This window comes from Cariama cristata, unplaced genomic scaffold (genome assembly GCF_000690535.1).
Source record: "Cariama cristata isolate BGI_N322 unplaced genomic scaffold, ASM69053v1 scaffold7647, whole genome shotgun sequence".
NCBI classification, from domain to species: domain Eukaryota; kingdom Metazoa; phylum Chordata; class Aves; order Cariamiformes; family Cariamidae; genus Cariama; species Cariama cristata.
Genome location: NW_009626141.1, coordinates 164,507 through 188,940, shown reverse-complemented (window position 1 = coordinate 188,940; position 24,434 = coordinate 164,507). Strand labels below are relative to the sequence as shown.

Below are 24,434 nucleotides of genomic sequence, written 5' to 3'. Positions count from 1 at the left end.
CAACCTGCAATTGCTAAAATCAGAGGGGAAGCTTAAAGTCCTAATGTTTGATGGTGAACAAGGTTGTAGAGAGCTGAATTCTGCTCACCGTAGTTGATTAATTCTATATGACAAAAGATGTAAGATAAAGTGGTCTGTATACTGGGATCAATTACTGGGGGAAGAAACATATGAGCATATTTTTTTGCCTTGGCTGGCAAGCTCTCAATCCTGAGACATTAGAGTTTGCTGCCCTCAGTTTTAAGGTTATGAACACACAAAATCCTGACAACTCAGTTATTCATCAGTGTGAAAGCTTACTCGAATGTCTCAAATGTATGGGAAGGCTAAATGGATACATCAGCCGTGATTTGAGCAGAATATTCTGTCTTGTTAATTTATTTATTTAAGAGGATTAAAGAGAATCTGAACAGCCACCCGGGGTTCCCAAAGGATTTTAGTAGCGGAGGGCAAGAAGGACCATTACAGTGAAGTGATGAGATCTTTATCGCAATTTGTTCTTGTATTAAGCTTAAAGCCTCATGATCGTCCCATAATACATTCTTCCAAAGGAATGTCTAAACCCAAAGGGTAATTTATCACATCGCTTGACGGTCCGTTTCATTGTTTAATTACCACATTTTTAACAATATGTACCCATTTTTCCACAGGGATTTTTTTAAAACTTCCAGTTTTCAACTACACTTACTGATATTTTTATTTTAAAAAGCACAGAACAAAGCCCCTGCCCCCCCCGATGCCTCCACCGTGCAAAGATGGAGTAAAAATCACCGGACTTGTGTTATTGTCTGTATTTGCTAAGCACGGTGTAGAGATTCAGCGGGCACCTGGGCAGTGACGGAGGGTGGCTGCCGAAGTGGAGGGTGAAGCACTGGACATTTAATTCAATTTCTGGAGCAGATTGTGATGTCCTTGCAGTGTGTTGTGCTCTGGGCCGTGGCTGATACTCAGGCTGAACAGACATATTTGAGTTACAACTGATGAAGCGCGATATATTATGTGTATGTATACATACAATAACATATTATAATAATAGATTCCAGCATCACAACCTCCCTTTACTTGTGTGGACGCAGAGTTACCCGTACACTTGTGGAGTATGGGAAAATCAAAGTGGGTTAAGAGTGCTTTGGCATTTTTTTTTTTTAATTTTTTTATTATATATTTTCTTCTGAAGAAAGATTTGCAGTGGAAAATAGCATTGTGCTTCCTAGTTTGGTTAATACCTCTGCTGTGGTCTTTCCCTCCACAGTGAAAGTTTTATAAGTCCTCGTATTGTAATAGAAGTTTTACAAGCACAGATGATGACAGTTAGCAAAGCCTTCACATTTCCGTAGAAGAATGTGTTAAATTAGGCTCTGTGAAGGAGAGAAGAGCTGTGCTTATGCTCTCAGTATTATAACTTCATCTTTGTGGTTGTTAATGTAGTATTTACCTGTGATTTCAAGGAGTTAATATTCTGAACTTTTAAAATGGATAAAAAACAGAGGGGGAGTGGAATAAGATGGGGTGCTTCTGGTTAATGGGGACTGGGAGCGTACTGGCGTAGACTGGTTGTCTGCTTAAATAATAACAAGGAGTGGACTCACTAACCATCCCATTTCTAACGCTGATCTGTTCTTATTTTGTTCTCTGTGGCTATCACAGCAATTATATATCACTGAACACTTGGAAATTAGATATATAAAACCTTTTTTGATAATTTCTGGTAGACTTGAACTTGTGCTCTTGACCTGTTTTACATTTCACAAAGAATCTGAACTCACGTAGTCAAATTTTGTATAGTTGACCAGGGACTTGAATCATCTGTGCATCTCCTGAGTAAGTCATTCCTGTCCAGGTGGGTAGATGCTGGGCTTGGTGTTTTGTCCCCCTTGTTCTGGTGGGAATTCTTTACCTTCCTGAGTTTCTTTGCTATCTGACTTTCTGATTACTTCAAATTTACTGCTGTTGCTGCTTCAGTTTGAGAACCATTTAATTAACTCAGTGAAAGAAGTTCCAAGGAAGAGTTAGAATTTATTAATGTATATTTCTCGGTTTTGCTGCATTTTAGCCTGCACTGGTTTTTGCTGTCATTGGAACCATAGCAGTGTTGGCCACCGAAACTTTTCCTTGGGACCATCAAGTTGCCCTGGAGCCGATACGTAAACTCTGTGTTACATATGCAAACTCTGGACAGCCATTCCAGTTTGCAGAGGAAAGACAACTTTTAACTTACGCCAGCTGCCTGTTGTGCAGGAGATAACCAGGAAGATGGTTAAAAAACATGAAGCGTCAGTCTTGTGAGAAATTTCCTCAGCTTTGTATTTGCGTTTATTCTGCCTCAGAATTAAACCAAATATTTTTAATATCTTCAATCAGAGTGAAATCCTTAAATAAATTTTTGAGTATTTTCTTGTTTGTTTTCTGTCTAGGTTTTTAAATGTTTAAATTAATATTATTGTTTCTTTTTTTTCAGAAAACAGAAGTATTATGTGACATGGCTTGTCTTTAAAATAGATTATTTTAAAATAATTTAGAACAGCTGCTTTCTAGTGATTGAGTCATCTCGTTTTCTAGATTAGAATCTCTTGTTTGTTTTGTATTGAAATGGTTTGACACTTGAAGCAAGATATTAAGATAAATACTCAGCATACCAACTAGAAGAGCAGGTGGTTTTTTCAACATCCTTCTTATTCCAGGAAAATACCGTATTTCTTGTCCAGACGTGTTTCTGTGCATTTATAAATTACTTCAGAGTTGGAAATTTCTATAGTTTCTTCTTGAAAAATTTTCAGTGTCTGATTCCCTGAAATTTCTCTTGCTTCATAAATTTTAGTTTAAATCAATTAAGTTTTAGCGGTGACTTCTCAGTGTCTTCATTTCACCTGGTTATAATTTGATACATGATACATTTATACATGAAAACCAGCATATGAGTGATATATTACAGCAGCTTTTCTTTCTATAGGAGAAATCTTCTGACGCAGAGACATGCGTGCACACAAATGCTTACGGTGTAGCACTTTTCAGATATTCCAGTGGGGAAATACCGACAACTTCGGTAAATGGAGATGATCCTGGCTATGAGAAATGTTGCAGAGCGGGATGAGGAGCCTATGACTTGAACAGTATGGATGTGTGCCAGGTCACAGAATCACAGAATGGTGGGGGCTGGAAGGGCCCTCTGGAGATCATCCAATCCAACCCCCCTGCCAAAGCAGGGTCACCTACAGCAAGTTGCACAGGATCGCATCCAGGCGGGTTTTTAATATCTCCAGAGAAGGAGACTCCACAACCTCTCTGGGCATCCTATGCCAGTGCTCAGCCACCCTCGAAGTACAGAAGTTCTTCCTCATATTCAGATGGAACTGCCTGAGTTTCAGTTTGTGCCCATTGCCCCTTAACCTGTCACTGAGCACCACTGAAACGAGTCTGGCCCCATCCTTTTGACACCCACCCTTAAGGTATTTATAAGTGTTGAAGAGATCCCCTCTCAGCTTTCTCTTCTCCAGGCTGAACAGACCCAGCTCCCTCAGTCTTTCCTCACAAGAAAGATGCCCCAGCCCCCTCATCATCTTCGTTGCCCTCCACTGGACTCTCTCCAGTTGTTCCTTGTCTTTCCTGAACTGGGGAGCCCAGGACTGTACACAGCACTCCAGATGTCGCCTCACCAGGGTAGAGTAGAGGGGGAGGAGACCCTCCTTTGACCACTTTCTCATGCACCCCGAAATACCCTTGGCCTTCTTAGCCATGAGGGCACATTGCTGGCTCATGGGCAGCTTGTTGTCCCCCAGGACTCCCAGGTCCTTCTCTGCTGAGCTGCTCTCCAGCAGGTCAATCCTAACCTGTACTGGTGCATGGGGTTATCCCTCCCGAGGTACAAGACCCCGCACTTGTCTTTGTTGAACTTCATCAGGTTCATCTCCACCCAACTCTCCAGCCTGTCCAGGTCTCACTGAATGGCAGGCACTTCTCCCAGTTCTGTATCGTCAGTGAACTCGCTGCTGCATCGTCAGTGAACTCGCTGAGGGTACACTCTGTCCCTTCATCCAGGTCATTGATGAACAGGTTAAACAGGACCAGACCCAGAACTGACCCCTGGGGAACACCACCAGCTACAGGTTGTAGCTGAAGTTGCAGTATAGCTGCTGTAGCTGTACTGGGAGGCCCGTAGAGGAACAGACTGAGACAGAGCTCTCTGATGTTAATCTGCACTTGGGGTAAGACTAATATCTAAGAAACAGCAGATACCTCACTTGGAAGAGAAAAATTATTCTCTTTTTGTTTTTTTTTTCCTGAACTGGAAGAGAATTTGCCCCCTTTTATAAATAGAGGGCTCTGTTTTCAGGGTTGCTTCATCTGTTTCACCAGGGATTTTGTTGCTTAAACATCATCACTCAGCAGTTACAGAAATCCATCGAATCCCTCAACCACAAAAAGGTTTGTGTAGAGGAGTGTAATAGCCCTCATTTTGTAAATGGCAAAATGGAGACTTGGAGCACATCAGCTTATCGTGGTCATGACAGAAGTCATCACGCGGCCCGGAGCCTCTCCTGGCAGTGTCCATATATACTTTCCTTGCCACTTCAGTCGTTCAGAGCTCTTCTCATGGAAAACAGAGAAGCACTTGAGACTGATGAGAGCAATAAGCTGGAAACTAGCTGTGTCTGCAGGCACCATCATGCTTACCAGTCCCTCAAATATTTCTGCTTATGGACTGAATGAAACTGGACCACACACACAATTTTATACTGTTGTTTTCCTCTTCTCTGTGTTCCATCCAGGTACCATTTGTGTAGTTAAAGGTTATGTTCTGGGTACAAGGATTGCTTTCTCTGAAGGTCTGTACATCACCTGGTTTAACAGGGTTCATATCTAGTGAAATAGAGAGTGCTACAGAAACAATAATCTCATGAATTGGCTATGCCGTGAGTCCCTCTTTACTGTAGTTTATATATCCTAAACAGTAGTTTGGGGAAATACTGAAGTCTGATTGGAGTGAGCAGTCTTTCTGAAAACTGACACACACTACAATTTCAAATCAAGGACGTACTCTCTCTCAAGTATAGTTTTCTGCTTCCCCGCTTCTTGTGAGTTGACCCAGGTTGTTTTAAGGTCCCTTGTACTCATATTCTCTGCTATAGTCAACAGAAAAAAGACAGACTTTTAAAATCAGTGCTTTTTAATTTATTTTTTTTCTCTTGAAAAGTTTTCTAGCTCTATTTGCTTTAAGGGGACAGGTTTTTTTAATGAAAAAAATAACTTTTTGTAGTGATTTTGGAACTGATGAAGGTAGCTGAATACTTTTATTTATACAGAGATGAAGGACAAGTGCATCTTCCACTTATATTTCTAGCCTTCTGTATAATGTGCTTGAAAATAACCACTGATTTTGCATAGGCTACTGCCTGGGCACCCTATGGATGTGGTTTTCAGTAGTCTACCAGTAGGAAGTTCCCTTTCTTTTTCCCGAACTCTTATTTTACTGATTCCCCTTTGGAATTTCATAGAATCGCTATTTCTCTAGCACTTGATTTGCAAACAGAGCATACATATTGCATTGGTTCATTCCTACCTAACAGATGAAATATATTTTTCTTTCTGGATTTGGCTATGGCATTGACCAGGTCATGTCTCTTAATTGAAGGTCTTTGATGCTCACTGTAACTCCAATGGTGTTTTTACACAGGTGCCCTTGCCTTGGCATACCTTGATGCAACAAACACTGTCAAAATATCGTCCTGTGCCGTGCTGCATTGCATGGCCCTCACCTTACCTAAGGAGGAGCTGAGTGTAAAGATTTCTCCTCCCTGAATTTAATTTTTTTTTTTTTGTTTGAATGACCATTGTGTTAAGATCTCTCTCTTTCTCAGGTTTCTGGCAAGTAATAGAAATTTAAAACCAGGCTGTAATTCCTGGAAAAATTACTAGGTTTTTAATGAAATCACCTGCAATTACGATTCCTTTAAGAGTTCTGCTTTTGTAATTTCTTGCTGCTCTGTGGGCCTGGTGTAATTCATGGCCCTTCTCTGTTATCCTGCCTTGTCTTGGGTGTCAGCTCTGTCTAAACTGTTCTTCTCTGTCCAAATAATAGGATTCACATGCTCACACCCTTCTCTGGTGTCAGTAGCATCAGTCTCTTTCTCTTATTTATCCTGTTACTATTAAAGCCCCTCTTTTTAAGCATTGTGTATTTATTTTTCCTCAAAATGGAACATTTTCCTCCTGTCACAAAGCAAGCGACTTAAAAATTTTCAAAGGCTCTTTCAGCAAAGCTGGGAATTAGATTCTTGTGGAGTCCTTCATAAAAAATTGAAGACTTCATGTATTAACATACATTGATTTATTCATAGTGTTTCATTACAAATAAGCGAGGATCCCATAATATCAGGAAAGGTTAGGAGAGCAGTGGAGCACATTATATTATATTGACAGCTCAGTTGAAATTGAGCTGCCTTTGGATTGAATTTGGAACGCAGGCAAGGAATTGGCTGGTAAATAAGTCATGAGTTTTACTTGCAAGTGTCTGTATATCAACAGGGTTGTTGCCATGGGCAAGCATAATGGAGTTTGAGCAGAATTTCAAAGGGGTACTTTCAGCTTGGATTCCTTTAAAGGTGTGTTAGCACCAGCAGCAGGTATATTTGTGAATGGCTCTCCAGGCTGTAACCCTGCTGACTTACTCTCTCAGGCAAAAACCAGGCATAGTACCCCATGTAAACCTGCAAACCAAGGCTCGAAACAGGGGGAGGGAAATGATATCATGAAGCTGGCTTACAAGCTCAGAGAAGAAGGGAGGGGCTTTTGTCTAAAGACTTGATGATATTTGTTTCATTTAAATGTGCCATTTCATTTTGATGTATTCAGTTTAGCACAGGAAAAGACTTCCAAAACCTTTGTTGTCAGTAAAAGGCTCCCATTGTTTTCAGCAACCTTATAATAAAAGCATTTACCACGAGAAAAAAAAAGTTAAAAAAAGTAACAGAAAATGTATCCATGTTTGCACCAAAAATTTTCGTGTGCTGGAGGGGATTGGGTGGGAAATTCTCATGAAAACTCTGCCAGTCGTGCTGTGTGCTCTGGTTTGGCTACAGAAGTTCTGCAATTTGGAACTAAAAGCAATTCTTTGCATCTTTTGTTCTAAATAAACACATGCTGAGGTTTTAGTGGAGAAAAGAAATTAGTTTCTTTCCTAAGTAAAGCTTTGGAAAAATTGTCATGTTTGTTTGACAGCATCCGAATATGGAACCGCTCACTAGAGATACCGAAATAATATCTATCCTTGTATTTTCAATGTCTAGTTTCAAGAAATGGCAAAATAGGGCGCAGAGAAAGGCCAGGTGCAGAAGGCCCCTTATCACCTTACTTTCCTTGTTCTTCATTTGCAGATTACATACAAGGCCGTTGGGTCTCTGGATCCCAGTGCTGACCTGTCCAGCCAAAGAGGGAAAGTCTTCAAACTAAGGAATGAAACACATCACCTCTTTGTAGGATTATACCCAGGGACTACGTATTCATTCACCATCAAAGCCAGCACAGTCAAGGGCTTTGGGCCACCCATCACAACACGGATTGCAACTAAGATTTCAGGTACTGCTTTGGAGAAGAAGAAAACAGACTTTTTTAGGGCTTTGTTCTTTAGACCTGCAGCTGATGCATAAAACAATAAAAAGTATTCAGCTTAGAGTCTCTAGAAGTTTCATAGGGCAAATTTTTAGAATAGCCACAATCCAGTATCTGTGTTTGTTCGGGTTACAAATGCAGTGGTTGTTTTGTGGATATCTTAAATATCCATGGATATCTTTGTGGAGCATTTTAAATGAGAACATTAGTTCTACAAATGAACTATCCCTCTAATAATTGTTAGTAGTATCTGCATGGCTGGGGAAACTCCTTCAATAATCTGGCTTTTATTTTCAGAATGTACCAAAACAGATATAATGAAGTAATCGAATTAGTAGTGCAAGGAGACTAAAAATAAAAGAGGAGAGCTGTTTTTATGTTTTCTTTCTGAGTGAAGGGCAGAGGGAGGGCTTGTGGTAGGCAGACAAATACATGAAAGATGCTAAAATCGGGAGGCAAAGAGCAGGTGCATACGTCTTTAGGAAAAAAAGGAAACTTAGGCTAGCTGTCAAAAAAAAATGGCTAAAGGAATGGAGGAGATGGTATTGGGCAGACATATGTAGACTTTAACATTTAATTGATAGCACTAACATAGGTTCTCTAAGAGACTTTAAAACTGCCATTTTTTAGAATACCATACCTGTTTTTTTAGTAAAGCCAAAATAAATGTTTGGGACATTCGTAACACTTGTAATGCTTGAGATGATGGCTGGGTGCCATAGAAGAGAGTGCACAACAGTGCATATTTTCCATTGCCCTTTTTCAAAATTGGTCAATAAAAAGAAGTTGTTAGCAGTAAATGACAGTGTAAATTTTGAGGAATTAAAATGTATCCATTCCCTCCACTAACCATCAGCAGGTTTGAACCCTTAACACTTAGTGCAAAAGCCCGTGTCTCAACCACTTGAAGTAAAGCCATTAACTGTCGTAGCAGCTCCACGGACTGTTAGGGTTTATGCAGCCCTGCTGTGAAGGGAAGGCTCGGCATCCACTTGTGACCAGAGATATAAAATTGCTCAGTAACGGTACTGCTTTTTCCCTCTGATTCAGTTTCTTTGCATTTTATTATTCAGTGAGTGCTCAAATTGTGTAAGAAGCCTGTGTGATTGTTAACTGTATGGACACTGAGCTTGGTTTATCATCTTTTTTTTTTTTTTTTCCCCCATCTTCCAGACATCTGGTTCGCAATAGGTAGGCACAAACTCCATGCAGACATCAAGGTGGTCTCTGATGGTAGATTATCTTATTACATGGTCAATCCTATATATGTAATTTGGAAATTACTGTTAAACTTGCTGTAAGAGGCAGTCCCAAGGTTAGTAGGAGAAGAAGGATTTTTACATTGACTGGAATGTCCTTGTAAGGTGATATATATGTTAAAATGAAAAGACACCTGTGCTGTAGCAATGTCTGAGTGTGTATGTTTATGTGGGTAGACGCGTTTGTTTATGTCTTAATCACAATTAAATGGCAGAATTCCTGAGGACTTCTCTTTGGACAGGACTGGAATCTTGCAAAGTAGATATTAAATTGATGAGCAGTGCTTGCTATTTTAGAAGGATCACTGCCAATTGTAGCTTTGCTGGGGTACTACACAACTGTTCCGTGTTGAGTACACAAGAAAACTACTACGTCTTATTTCAGTGTCTTGTGACTAATGCAGACTGTGATTGCTGGATTATACTCAACGGCATTAGCTGGTCCTGCCAAGACCTATGTTTTTTGCATTTACTTCTAAACTATATGGTGTCTGAAAGTAGTATTGTAAATTCTCTGTGGCAGGTGCAGTGTTTTACACAGAAGATCACTAAACAGGTGTCCTGCACAGCCAGAAGGAGACATCCGAGCTAGCTAACGTATCAGAGACAATGTAGTGGCACCAGTGCAGCACTTGCAGCTAGGCAAGAAGAGGATGATGGAGCCTGCCAAGGCAGAGCCCAGCCTGTTTCTGGTGTCCAAACTGGCCTTGCAACATTTTTGTAGTACGATGTTGTGCTGTAGCACCATCCCCTCTGACCAGAGCAGGTGCTGAACAGTTCTTGCCGTGGCATCTGCAGCGACTACGGTGGTCTCTGGTATAGAAGACCACTGGTAACAGGCATCTTCTTTAAATGATTCGCCCTGGTTTTCCTTGATGCGGAGCACCTTTTCCAGAGAAATTCTCATTAAGGAATTGGCATTCATTCTGAACTCATTGCCAGCTTCTTGACAGGGAAGTCAGTAGCTGAGCTGATAATAGCAACCACCATTCTTGACAGTTTTCAGGCATTTAGATAAAAATCCTGATTGTAAACAGGATTACAATGGAAATCCCTGTGAGAGGATTAAATATGGGATCCCCTGCGATGTACCTTGCCCTTGTGAGTTTCAGATGAACTGTTTGTGTGAATTCTTCTGTTTGCTTTATACTTTAAAGATATTTCAACAAAACTTGCATCTTTGGAATAAATTTAATGCTATTCTGATCTCGCAATCTCTTCAGTTCTTCCACAGTAAAATTTGTCCCAAACAGATGTTTGCTATTGGGGAAGGATGAAGTAAAGTAATAAGTAAAATATATTTCTTAAGGAAAGCTATCTTACTTTCATGAAATGATCCTAAGAGAAGATAACAAAGCAGCAGTAGAAACTAGACTTCGGCTAAGTGTGAATATTCAGTGGTTTTCTATATTGCTTTGGGGAACACCTCAGGGAAGCGATGGGGATACCATGACTGGATACCCCAAGTAAACCATCGGAATAAGCAGCTGCTTGTTCATTCAACATCACTAAAGCACTGGGGTAAAATGCCATGGATTTGAGTGCTAAAATAACCTGGCTAATTTTGTGCTCCTCCTTTCATCTTTCGTGCTTCATAACACAGCCTTCAGCTAATCAAGGAGACACTGCTTAAGTCTGTGTATTAAAACTCCATCTAAGATGTGGGAGGTCTAATCTAATGACCAGAACAGTGAACAAGAGCCAGGTTTCTTGGGTGCTGTTCTTAGCTCTGCCACTGATTCACTCATCCTAAGTGATCTTTTATAATGTCCATACAATTTTCTTCACCTTTAAAATTGAAGGAATGATCCCATCTCAAAGGATTACTAAGTCTTAAAAATTCCAGACAGGATTTTCAAAGCCAGCTTGAAGATCTGGGTGTCTGATTCCTGTTTAATTTTAATAGGAAAAGAATGTACAAATATTTAAGCAGTTTTGACAATTTTGGTCATAACATTGGGAAGTATTTTGATGGTTCATTTGAGAAATGTTAAATGGTCTCCAAGAAATGTTACTATTACGTTGCCATCACTACCAAAGGCAGTAACTGATGTCTGACTAACGTGTTGCTCTTTGCTCTGCTGTAGCACCGTCGATGCCAGAGTACGACACGGACTCCCCCCTGAATGAGACTGACACTACCATCACCGTTATGCTGAAGCCCGCTCAGTCCCGGGGAGCACCAGTCAGGTAGGTGTTTTGTCTTCTCTTTTCACAGTTCTCTCCTCTCCTTCCTCCCCAGGCTTCACACACGCCTCTCACTCCCATCTGATAATGTAGCTGCTGAAAGCAAATGCTGACTAAAAGGCCAACGCTGCTGTTGATTCTGCCTTTCACAGTCTCCTTTTATAAACGCCTCAACCTACTTGCCTCCTGCTGTTAACCTCTGGGAAAGGCTTACTGATAGCACTGCACGGGTTTATTACCCTTTCAGCATCACTTCAGATGCCTGTGCAGTGCTGGGGTACAGCCGTACCTACAGCCACGTGCTGCGATGCTGTGAATCGAGCATTGCCACGCAAAAGTGAAGGAGGCTTCAGGCCTCCGTCTCCTGCCCTCTCCTCTGTGATGGACAAGATCTTTTTGTACCTATTTGTAAGAATGCTTGAACTATCTTTAATGCTTGATAACGCACTTGTTCAGATTCTGGATCTAACCACACTCCTCACATCTTCATGTTATAATCCAGCTGTTGCTCCTGGCCTGGTTGTGGAATGAAGTAGTAATCTAGTCTAGAAAACATGAACTCTGGTTTAGTGAGGCTTTGCTGGTTGTAGGCAAGCAGTTTCTGCTGGCAGAGTAGAGGATTTAGGGGCAGGGAACTGCACAGGCATCCGTGGAATAGAGCGAACCTCTATGTCTGACTCTGAGCTGGGTCCCGTTCTTAATGCTGAGATGCTGAAACAGGACACTCCACTGCAGATTGCTCCCTGACTGTGGAAGCACAACTTGCAGAGGTCTGTACTTCATTGCTGTCTTCCGTCTAGGTGAATTTGTACATGGTGAAAGGCACCAGCACAGAGCAAACTTCCCTTCTGAGCTGGCAGAGCCTTATCTGTGGCTGGCAGAAGTGCCAGTTGGTCATTCACCCTGCCGGTCTCCTCAGCTGAGAGCATGAATTAGAATCGCTTATGAGAAAAATAGTGGATAGTGCTTTGCAGAGGTATCTGGCAGCTGTTACCTCCCTGTAGGCTCTTCAGGCTTTTACCTCCAGCTTTCACAAGAGACTTTTGAAATTTTTCCTATGGTTGGTATTTTAAAAACCTATAGTCCCTTCTTTCAAGGTGACCTGGGTTTCTATCCCCCACTGACAAGTTCGTAGTGCTTTTGAAGGATGTCCTACTAAGTATTCAGGAGCAAATTGCTCAGATGTAAACTACCTGATTTAATGAAATACTCTGTATCAGTTGGTGGTCCACCCTATGTCACAGCTTTTCCCCAAATTGCACTGATACTCTCAAGCAAAAAAATCTGCTCTATAAGACTCAGCACCATCCCTTTTCTGAGTAATGTATTTTAAAGTTTCCCTTTCAATTTCTGGTACTCCATATGAGCGAATTTAGGAGCCTATTTTCTGAGTCCGTTAGGGATGTTTTTCTGCTGGAAAAGAGCAGTAAAATCACACAGCTCTGTTTTGTTTTATTTCTTTATATGGGGGAACATTCCTGTATCTCGTTTTACCACCTGCTGTCTTAAGAGTGTTGCTATTTTGTCTTTTTATTGAAAAGTCTTGTGATTTTTCTCGAAGTCAATTTACTCTACTTTAGCTGCATTCAGTGAATAATGTCTTTTCCAGCAAATGCATCTGTTATAAAAAATTTGGTAGAGATTTTTATAAATTTTCACTCTGGTTTCTTTAATTGCATTGTAGTCTGTTATACGCACATTTGCCCACATGCCACATCTAAGTGATTCGATTACTTCCTATTGTGGGCCCATTTCATTGACTTACAGATGTGTGTATGAAAACCAGAATGGATTCGGGGGGAGGGAGGGGGCAAGGGGGAGCGGGGTCTTGGGGAGAATTTTAGCTTTTTATTAACTATGACAGCCTGAGAATGTGTGAATACCTTTCTCTGTATAAGCATATAGGCTATTCTTGGTCTAGCCTCAACAAATCCAGTTATTTTGAACTTAGATTTTTCCCAACCTCTTCCCTTTTCTTTCAGTCTGTTCTGCACACTCTCCAATTTGTGTAAATTCTCTCGACATACCATTTCCAAAAGCAGGTAGCATTCCCTTGGAGGCCTCAACAGCACCCAGCAGATTAAAAGAATAACATACTGTGAACTGCTTGTGACACTCTTAACACACAAGAATGAGATGTTTTTTTCCTTCTCAGTGGTTTTATCTTGTTCAAGCTGAGATCCAGTATATCCTCTTTGTTGGTGTCTGCTTAGTTGTTCTATCTTTTGGTTGTGTGTGTTTTATTTCTCCTTCACAAGTATAGTATTTTCCATTCATCTCTATTAAATATGATAAAATTGATTTTCAAAATGCTTTAAAATTCTGATACAAACTTTAGTGACTTAGAGCCCCTCTTAGTTTGATGCCATCCTCTGTTCAGTTACCAAAGGCCTTATGCAAACACAGATTCGAGACAAATGTGACTGGGACATCTCCATGCACAGCAGCGAGGTGGTGCGGAGGTCACCAGAGGGGATCCTGCATGATGCAGCGTGCTGGAAGGATGCCTGTTCTCCTGGCCTCCCTTGAAGACATGACTATGCTTTCCTAGATCCCTTCCCTTTTGCATGCTGACCTTTCATATCCCAGCCTGCCTGGGGTGGGTCTGAAAAGGTACTTGAAAGTAGTCTGAAATAGGGTTTCGTCACACCGCCTTATAAAACCTCTGATACTCACATCTTTTGCTATGCAGGAATAGGTCGACCCCTCAACTCATCAACCTGACAGTTTCTGCTCTGCAGTGCTCTGCTTTTTTATTATAGTCCTCCCAAACGGTGAAGATGAAAAAAGAAAAATTACTATACAGTAATTATTCTTAATATTTCCTTTTACATCCTGGGGATGGTGAGTTGGAGTACATGTGAAGGTGTAACTGTGAACTAGTATCTATACATAAGATAGTTATGTGACTTTGTCTTGTGTTATTTCGTTCTGCCATAGTCTGAGCGGCATACAGATGGAGTGTGATCTGCCAGATCATTTTTAGAGTAATATTGTAGAATATTTCAAGTACGATTCATTGTGTTTCCTGTCATCTGAAATGCAGGTACACCAAATCCAAAGTCACTTTCAACATTAAGACATTTCTGATGTTACCCAGTGCTCATGATAAATAACTTAAATGAGGTTGTTTACAAAACTAATGATCGTGAACTCGGTGTTGTTAATGATCTATAGATAACAATGAAGATGCTTTCGTATGAAGTGATAAGAATAATATAAACTTAGATAGTCTTTGGTCTATTTTGTCCTATTGCCAAAAGAAAGATGAAGCCTCAGCAAGCGTAAATATTCTCCCTTGTGGCATAGGCATTTCATTCTTGCCTTTATTTTCCATAGTATAACCTGCAGAGCTTGACTCCACATTGCCCTTTAAAAATAACTTTTAGGTGTTCTTATATCAATCTAAACCCCATGAATGGTGCTGTGATTGATTTGCTGAAGACTGACATTTATCTATAATAGATTCAGAAGAGGAAAGAAGAATGCAAGTATTCTCAATTTTTGCTCCTCAGCTCTTTCCTGAAAATCTCCCATGTGATTTTGTGGATAATTCTGCATTTGAATCTGTTACTGTCAGGAGAGCTGAGTCAGTCCTTCATAGATTATTCACAAGTAACATCTTTAGACCTCTATTTGAGAATGTATATCCCATTCAGTAGTTGAAAATACCACTGTGAGGGGTTCTATCTGCATGACATGTCCACTGGGCTGTTTTTTGTGTGTTGGATATTTGAAAGTCCATCTGGTTTACTAACATGTGGTTGGTTCTATCAATCTACCTATGCTACTATTATGGAGAAAGTCAAATTTCCAGAGCGTGTATTAGTTTTGAGGATTTCAGAGTTTAAATAGATGCTCCCCTTAGGTGTGGTTGCCTTGTCGATACTCTGCTCTGTGTGTTGGAGCTGTAGGACAATGTAGAAGTACATTAGAGAAGAGTCCGCAGTTTTTTGGGAGGGGTGTGTTCAAACAATGGAGAACTTTTTTGTTAGTGGCATCACATGAGCTTGCCTCAGGTATTTATGTTGATAATGAATTCATTAATGCCAATAAAAGGTGGCAATTTCTTGTTCTTAAAATTCCCATGTAGTGTACCGTGTGTTTGAAAATAAAAACTGGAGTCGAGAATCAGTGAAACAATAAAAAAGGTTCTAATGTTGAAAGCTACGGGAAGCATAACAAATTATCCTGCTTTTGGTAATTCTGAAAGTTCAACTGCCTTGATAGGCATGTTATAAATACCTGGAAAATAAAACTCCTGACCTGCTTTTTCTAAACTCATATTCAAATGTATGCATCACATGACTTGGTTGATTGAATACAGGGCAAACAGTCATCACATAAGATCTTTTAATTTTGTAGTATCTAATGAGGACTGAGATTATCAATGTAGGCTTCTGATATTATAAGCCTAATTATCTGTATTAATTAACAACTCCTATAGTATACCTCAGGGATATTGTTCTGAAATCGTTCAAGCTGGGTTTCTCCTGCATGGTGTTCTGCCTTTAATTTAGGCAAGAGTTTGAAGGTAGATGAGTGAGTTTCTTTCCTCTTTACGATAAACCAGATCTGCTTATTCTTTAACTATGTGTGAATGTGAGAGAAAGAAAAATGAGAATTTGAGTGAAAGGCATGGAATAATGGCAGCTGCATAGATCAGCATGACGTTTATTATACCAAAAAGGAACAGAATAGAGTTGCCCAGTAAGCATTTGCAGACTTGACCTCATCAGCATGTCCAAACTCTGGTGAGCTGACCAGAGCACTGCAAGCCTCTGCATACACTCCCATTTCAGCTGGAGTCCTTGGCTGGTGGCTTTAGATCATACATGATGACCTCAGTGGTACTTGAAATTATCTGGATCTTAGAAGTCCTTTGCCCTATTGTATCAGGAGAGGAGCACGATGGAGATATAGGGATGCAAGGTGACAACCATAAGTATCAGAAAGGAATATTTAGTCTTCTATGCAGCATGTCATAATTAGTTGAAAGTGTGTTTCAAGGTTTTTTTAGTTCCTCTTGAAGAGTCAGGTGTTGGCCCTAAAAAGTGAGGTTAAAGGGGCATTTTGAGTCAATTGTCTCATCTGGTACAGGAAGTGCATTTCTTACTGCATCAGCATACTGTTCGTCTGAGAATACTGTCCCTTAAAAAGGACATAAACCTGCCTTTGTCCATTTATCAGCCATCAGAAATATATCTGTTCTCTGAGCCTGGATGACCTGTTGTGTCTTACTAACCATTCCACAGAGAGCTTTGGCAGTAGACAGAAATGGGAGAGGAAAGCCATAAAATTTGCATATATTGTAACGATAATATTTTAACAATCAAATTACATATAGAGCCAATTCTTTTGTGTCAAGCAGCATTTTATTAGCTCTACAGTGAAGCTTTTGCTAACACTTTAGTTTCAGGAAGGCCTGAGGATATTGAGAGTGGGAGAGTGAATGTTTTTGCATAAATCTTTTATGCTGTCCACGTAAACTGTCAGATTAAATTCCAGCAATCAAAAGGTTAATGAAGTCTGAACTTTAAGCTGAGAATCACAAATTGATGGCCATTTTCTCACATCAAGCTGTCAACCAGTAAGACGAGGGAATGCAGGAAATTACCCATGGTTGCCAGTGTGAAGGTTTCTTTTTCCAAGACATTTCTTTGCTTCACAGCTCCCAGAGCCAATCTGCCCCTTCCTTGTTATCACAGAATAAAAGGATGATGGCAAACTGCGTAAAAGATCTAAAAAATTACAAACTCTGAATTTCTCGAGGCGTACTGCCAAGCCTCCTTTTGCCTGTGAGAGCCCTTGGATCGGACCCTTCAACGGAAGGGATCAACTGAGCCTGACCACAGCTACTCAGGGTCAGAGCAGCCCGCAGGAAGGAGCTTGGCTCCTTTTGCAAACCACAGAAGATGATTTACCTAATTGAAGCATCTCCTTGAGGTGCTTAAAATGAGATGGGATGAGTCTGGGCACAAGTCCCTGGCAAATGTCCACCCCTCAGAAGCGGTGCACAAGCTTTATCCAGCCAGCAGTCCCTCTACCGGGAGTGAGGATGATGAGTTCAGAGGGCAAGCAGGCTCTTTTCTGTTGCATGTGGCAGGCAGCGTTTATACTAGCAGGTGCCCCTCAATGCATCTATAATAACACAAAAACGCGATAAAAGGGAAGATGAGTAAGCTCTCCTTTGCTGTTGCAGACAAAGGCATTTCAGGATTTAATTATACTACAGGTATATAAATTCCGGAAACATGTTAATGCTCCCGTGATTAAAATTATAGAGGGCCTAATTGAAAAAGCATAAACCGAATTGAAGAATTCCTAATTATAGTTTGCTTTGAGGTGTTAATTTCCTCCATAATGAATGCATAATTTCTTGGAACTAGAAACGGGGGTTGCTGCACCAGTGTGTGGGCTGCAGATGGAATGAAGGGATTATCATAAATGCAGCCAGACAATTCAGAAGAATAAACCTCTGCAGCCATGATGTTTTTCTGCCTCTCCATAATTTCAGTTCTCCTTGCACAGCGCTTTTCCAAAGCAAAAGGCAGAGCTAGGAGTTGCTGAGGGATTTGCTTACTGTGCAAAACGAAGGGGAAATAAGACTGGTTTAATTAAAAGTAGTCATGGTGCAAAAGAGGAAGGCGAGGAGAAAGGCAGAGTGTGCAGTATTTCTACTGGAAAAGTCAAACGGCGACACAGAAGAGGAGGCAATGCCAACTTCCCTGGTTGCCCACCTTGACAGATCCCTACATAACTGCAGGAGCTGACGTTGATGCAGGTCGAGGGCTTTTTTCCTGCCAAAGGATACACCCTGTAGTTAATGTTTTCTCTTGTATCAAAAATACACTCAGTTTTGAAGGGAGTTGGTGAACTACAGGATTATCAGGTACAACCTCCTAATGTTTAAATTCTGTGGTGGAGGTAAGAGGTGTTTACAGATGATGACAGACTAGCTGCAAATTGCTGCAGAGAAGTCCTTGTCTTTGGGATTTTCTTTCTCCCCTTTCTCCATCCTTAATTTTCCTTTGTTCTGGGGGTAGAAGATGTTGTAGTGAAGGTACCATTTAGGACTTCTCCTTGGTGTCAGAAGCATGATCACTTTGCACTTTCTGAAAAGCACAAAGTGTCCAGAAAAGATGGTCCTGCAGCTTCAGGTGCTGAAAATCTGTGTTACTCTTACTCAGGAGAGCTCATCTTTTCTATTGTACATTGATAGTACAACCGTAAGTAGGCTGTTACCTGACCACATGGGCCTTGTCTAGTAATGAAGTTTCTCCTGGGCTTAGAAACAGAGTAGGTTCCCTCTTTGTGTCTTATGTTTTTCTTTGGTTTTGTTTTTGTTTTTTTTAAACTAAAAGACTAACCTGCGCAAAACCAACACAAATATTTTTCCCATGTTCTCTCTTAAAAGAGACATCGGATTCTTATGTGCAGGTTTTCCCTCCACAGACTGGTAGCTATGATTGTGGAAAAGGGAGAGAAAGCCTTGAAATCCATGCTAGATTATTTCTGCATCCAAATGGACCTAATTTCATGGAAGCCATTGGAAATACCCAAATTAATTCTGACTGAGAATATATGCAAATATACCCGTCTCCTTGTCCAAGCCACTGCTTTTATGAAGGCCATGGCAGAAGGTATTGGACCATCCCAGTACAGATGTGCCATAGGCTCTTCGTATCCTACAGGTTGTTCAAGAGCCAGTTCGGCTCTTCTTGTCCTTGAAACTTCCTTCTGGTCTTAAACCAGCGATCGCTGAGGATGACAAGAAGACCTCAGTCAGCGACACCTGTTTAGTGCTAAGCGACATTAGCGAAAAAGGGGTTGGGTTTTTGGTTTTGCAGATCAAACGGATGGCAGGTGGCTCAGGAGGGAAGAAACATCTCCAAAGCCACTAACATCAGCGCCTGTTGTAGCGAAAGCCATATCTGTCTGCACTTGTTATCTTTAATCTGCCAGCACAAAATAACACTGAACTGGAGAGATAGGGACGGGGCCTGTTCCACGGGGGAACAGCAGCTATTACGTCTAATCTGTGTGGCAAGCCAGGTCAGGCTTATGGAGATGGTTGAGATAATGGAACACAGAGCTTTGAAATGCCCTCTGGTTCTTCTTTTTTTTTTTTCTCTCTCTCTTTTTAAAATTTTTATTTCCAAGAAGATTAAATTGAGAAAATTTAAGGCATTTAAAAGAATGATGCATATATAGTGCAAGTAAATAGATGCGGTAGCAGTGTTCTGGTGATCTGAGGATGGAAAGGAGGTAATTTTGTGAGTATGGACAGAATCTTTTATTAGACCAAATGATGCAGCTGGGAAAAATAAGCTTTTAAGCACACAAATCCTTCTTTTTGGTCAGTAAATACTGACTGTCAATACAGTTGTCTTTTGGACAACTACTTACATTTTGTGCATGTTACCACATTTCTGTTTGCTATGCACAGGCACTGCAGCGATGATTAGACTTGCTCAGAACTATGTAGGACTATTTGCATTTTTAGATTTCTTTCAATAGCTGCCCTTCCTTGGAAAGACGTGGTCATTAGTCACTCATCGAAGAGTAATGGTGAGTGGAACATTATGAGGTTGGAAGCACTGACTTTAATACATTTATGTATGTATAGATACTCACATCTGTGCACAAACACACAGTATTTATCTGTGCACACGTGCACACAGCTATTTGTTTAAACCATCATTATACCCTCTTAGGGGCACGACATTATTATTGGCATTCATGGAAGTTTAACAATCGGTTGTGTCTTTTGTGTGGTGCTGTTCTAGGAAGGGGATGGTCTCCAGAACACTCCAGCGCTGTCCGCTCCTCCTTCATCTCTGCACATCACATCTCAAGTGATGTCCAGAAGTAGCTTTTTTTTTTTCTTTTAATTTTGCCTTTTTGAAAGACTTTGTAGGATTAGCGTGTGTTCAGGCTGGAAACTCCAGACTCCATTAGACGGAACATGTTGACTGGTGGGTGGAAGTAGGAATATTGGACAAGAGTGTGGGGTTTTGTTTACATACAACTGGTACTGTGTGATACTGGGCAAGTCAGTCATTGGACTTTTTGATGCTAGCAGGATGCTTTTCTAGAAATACAAATACTTTGTTTGATATTACCTTTTTTTTTTTTTTAAGCTTGACACAGTACACAATTCCTTAAAAGAATATCACCGCCTGTCTCCCAGGGAGCTCGTCACAGTTACTGATACCAACTGGGGAGAATATGGGACCATATCTCTTTTCTATACAGGGTGCATGCAGTGTTTATACTTTCTAACTTTTTCTGGACCCTATTTCAATCAGTATAGAAATTTAACAAAGCTTGAAATTTTAGTGATAAAAGAATGCCCATGTGAAAACTCTGGCTCCGAGTAGTATTATCTAAGTGTGAAATCGCTACCCTTTGTTTCATGAGTTTCAGGGTACAGCATGCCTTGGTAGTAAATCTAGACTACTGAACTGAATATGAGAGTAGAAGAAAATGTGAAGAAACTGTCTTGCCAGCCTTCTTGATTAAATGGATTACATTCTTATTGGCTCTATCTCAGCAGGTTTTATTCATAGCAATGGCAGTAATTACCATCTCTTCTTTCTATGCCATTTTTACAAATTTGTCTGAATTTGGATATTTTGTTGGTATTCTTCAACTTCAGTGAATGTAGTAGAAGACTTGTTTAATTTAAATGAATGTTAAAAGAACACACAAAAATAACTTCAAAATTAAGGGTCTGGTGTGAATAACTTTGCAATATGAGAGACTATTTCCTCCAGTAGCATCACTATTATAAGCTTTATTTTTGTGAATGCTTTGCAGATGCGAAGAAACTGATTGATGACAGTGCAACCCAATATTCATAATGGGCTAGTTTTTGAATCTTTGAAATAGCCAAGCATATTCCAGAAGGTGACATCACAGAACAATATCTTTTTTTTTCCCCCATTTTCTGCATAAAAATGTTTACTGAAAGCTAACCTTAACTTCAGCATATTGTGTCCTGCATGGAGCTGTTCCAAAGCATAATGGGAATAGTAGCAATCTTTAATTGATTTTAATGGGTTTCAAATGAGTTCTTAAATAGACAGAAAATTGCAGAACAGTGCACTCGGTCCTCTATGTACGTCCTAGGTGGCTGTGAAACTCAGTTCATTATGTTTTGTAGATGAGTTTCAGAGCTGCTGATTGAAGGTGCTATTGAAGATATTAAGGGTGACATTTTAGAACATGTGAAGTAGGTAACTCAATTCTCAGGAATATATTGCCACCTCTTTGAACCCAGAAATCTTTATGAACTTGGAAACTGTCTGCGGAGTCGATTCTGTATGCCTGGACATTTGATGACAGGATTGCAGGAGAAGCGTGTTAAGGAAATATTCACCATTCTAGCCAAAGGAAAGCAGTGCTGTAGATGCAGTGTATGCTCAGAACAGCAAGTCTGAGCATTGGGCTTTGTGGCAGTTATCCGTTTAGTTCTTGTAAATTTTAGTAGAATTTATGTTATATAAATCTTTCTTAGAGTTTAGTGGGTTTCGGTTAAATTTTTTACAAAATCCCTTCCATGCAAGTTCATGGGGGAGGGCTGGAGACACACTGTAAGGATCTCATTTACAGTTTAATTTCACAGTTTTTTTAGAATAAGCTCTATAGAGTACTGTTAGATTTTTATAGGATATTTCTAGCATCCATCCCTATTATATTTCCTCACATTTCCCATTATTTTATTTCTTCTTATCTTTGTTGCAGAATTCAGGCTCTTATTTAGATACTTTTAAGAAAGAGAAAATAAAGATGTTGATGCTACTCTTCTGTCTCACTTTGCGCCGCTGAGATCAACTTGGCCATAAAACAAGCACATGCACATTCAATAGCTAATCTGAATTCTAAATGTGGGTGTCAGGCAACACATCAAACCCTCTCCCGTTCCAGTATGCTGGGAAATGGCTCTGTGCTGTCAAAATAAAGGCGATGAACCTTCATGGATATATACAAATATATTTATATTGACTCAACCAAATTTAATGGGATCGTAAGTTAAATGGAAAATCAGATGATAAAAAAGCTAGTGGTAAGTATGTATAGCCTGGATTTTGCGACTTAACTGTTAACTTAAAAAATGGGGTCTTAATAAAAAATAAAAAGGCCGACTGGTATCAGGCCTGCCGTGTTTAAATACCATCCAGGGAAACTGGTCTGAGGGTGTATTTCCAGTGAACTTTTCCATAGGCAGACCTGGTGTTGGATGACTGAAGTTATGTCTGATTTCTGTAGTTTGTTGCAGAGCTCTGCTGTAGGAAACAACCCTTGGTATCGAGGGCTGCTGTGTGATGGTTGCTGAGGGTGTGAACCAGTATGCTTACAATGGCCTACTCCGTGGCCTTAAGAGCATGCTTCCTAAAAACGTTTGTGTTGTAAATGAGAGAAAGGAAGCTGAATTGGATGTTGGCCCCTCTAATTATTGTACCCTTGACCCTGTTCATATGCACCCGATGCCTTTTATTCACCTCTGTGCAGCATTAACTCTCATGAATTGGACAGGTAGTATTTGGGCTTGAATTTCATGGTTTTGGATAGCCTTTTCGGAAGCGCTGAATCTGTTAATTCCATAGAATAGGTGCAACAATGGAAATTCAATGTCCAGCTCCATGTAGCTCCTGCATCCCACGTGCCTTCAGTCTGAGGATGACACAGCTATTGGAAGATGCAAGTCTCTTCTATCCTTGCTTCGTTTCCCCCTTTTTGTCCTTCATTCTTTGAATTAAGATAACCATTAATAAGGCAACCACTACCCTTTGGCGCTATCTTACTTCCTGTAGCCTGTCAAACAGTTACTCTGAAAGTCATGTGTTCATTTGAGCTACAGATGAGAAGTTCCTGTTCTCTGTAGGGTGAACTACAAAACCTGCTCACAACGGTCTGCTAAAAAATGCACTGCAAGATCAAGCTGTACTAATTGCCACTTAGTTTTGTTCCCCAGGAGAAAATATTATTGGAAATAATATAGGGCTGATAATATATTTATGTGTTAAATATTAAATGACAATATATTAAATCTTTATATGATACATTTAAGAAAATTTAGTACCAAAATTGGTCCAAAGGGAGTACTAAGCTGCAGAAGCATTGTTTCCTTTAAGCTTTAATAAGTCAGGTGAGGAGATCACTGTAAGGTTACAAAGAAATTACATTGCTTTTCATACCCTACCATTATCAGGGGTATAGTGAAGATTTCACCTTGTTGTTAAGTGCCATGTCAGGATACCAAAGTGCACCGACCAGGTGCTGAATGCTTTATGCAAAGCTCTGACTTAGCTTTTCCTCTCCACATTCATACACGTCCCACTTCCAAAACTTGAGTCTGGTCTAAATACATGGCTAGATTTGTGGACAAGCACTTCCGTAGCCCATCCTCAGATTATGCTCCAAGGAAGGAGAAGTCCCACCGCGCTCAAAGGGATCTCAGTCGCACGGGAACAGGCTGTGATTTGGAATGTTGATTATCTGCACTTGTGCTTCCATACCTAACAGCAAACTCGTCTTTTAAAAGATTACCTTGTAGATGATGATAAGAGCACACTTTCTTCCTCTGCAGACGACGTTTGTGCTGTGGCGACCGTTACGGTTGGTGCTTTTATCAGTGATTTAGAATGGAGCTGTCAAAAAACTTTCAAAAGCTTCTATTAAAGTAATGTGGATTTATCTTAGATCTGTGAAATTTATCAAGGAGCCCAGTTTTGGCCTCCTTTTCTAATAAACGTGTGCAGCTGCACAACAGGGCAGTCAGCCCCCCAGCCATCTAGGGAGCCAGGCAGTTGGTTAGTGGCCCAGATTTGAGAATCCTAAGAGAGCTCTCTGGAGAGCAGAGCTTACGGATGTTTGGAAACCAGTCCTTTCCTGTCATTACTGGGCTGCAGTGAGGGCGGAGAAGCTTAGCGCTTGGAACGCAAGACCCCTGCTTCTATTGCCCTGCAGCATGCACGTGCATGGATTTGATTGCAGTGTTTGCAAATGCGGCTGAATATTAAAAATTGAAATGTAGTAGTTAGTTTTACTGTATCATCTTTCAGTTTATTGGTACTGAAGTTGTTATATAGTGTTGGAAGTTTTAATGCTCTGCTTTTGTTGTCTCTTTTAGTTTAGTATAACTTCAGTGTATAACACTGAAACTTTCTTTTATCCAGCTGGGCATTTGCAACTGATGTATTGATTCCTGCTATGAAAGCAGTGTTAGCTGGTACTGGCTTGAAGCAGTAGCTTTGAAGCTTGAGACAGGGAGAGACCCAGAAGATCCATGTTACTACCTACCTGATAGCCAGAATAAGACATGTTAGAATAGTTTGGATATCTCCTCCTTATTTCCATTGCCCATTCCCACCCCCC

At 40.4% G+C, this 24,434-nt stretch overlaps 1 protein-coding gene across 1 annotated transcript in view; it reads left to right on the top strand.

Annotated features, from left to right (window-relative positions):
- Positions 1 to 24,434, top strand: part of PTPRT (protein tyrosine phosphatase, receptor type, T) — a 160,138-nt gene that overhangs the window by 34,036 nt on the left and 101,668 nt on the right. The window contains exons 4-5 of the mRNA XM_009703901.1: positions 7,371 to 7,572; positions 10,952 to 11,054. Coding sequence (XP_009702203.1) covers positions 7,371 to 7,572; positions 10,952 to 11,054 — 305 coding nt within the window. The remainder of the gene's footprint in view (positions 1 to 7,370; positions 7,573 to 10,951; positions 11,055 to 24,434) is intronic.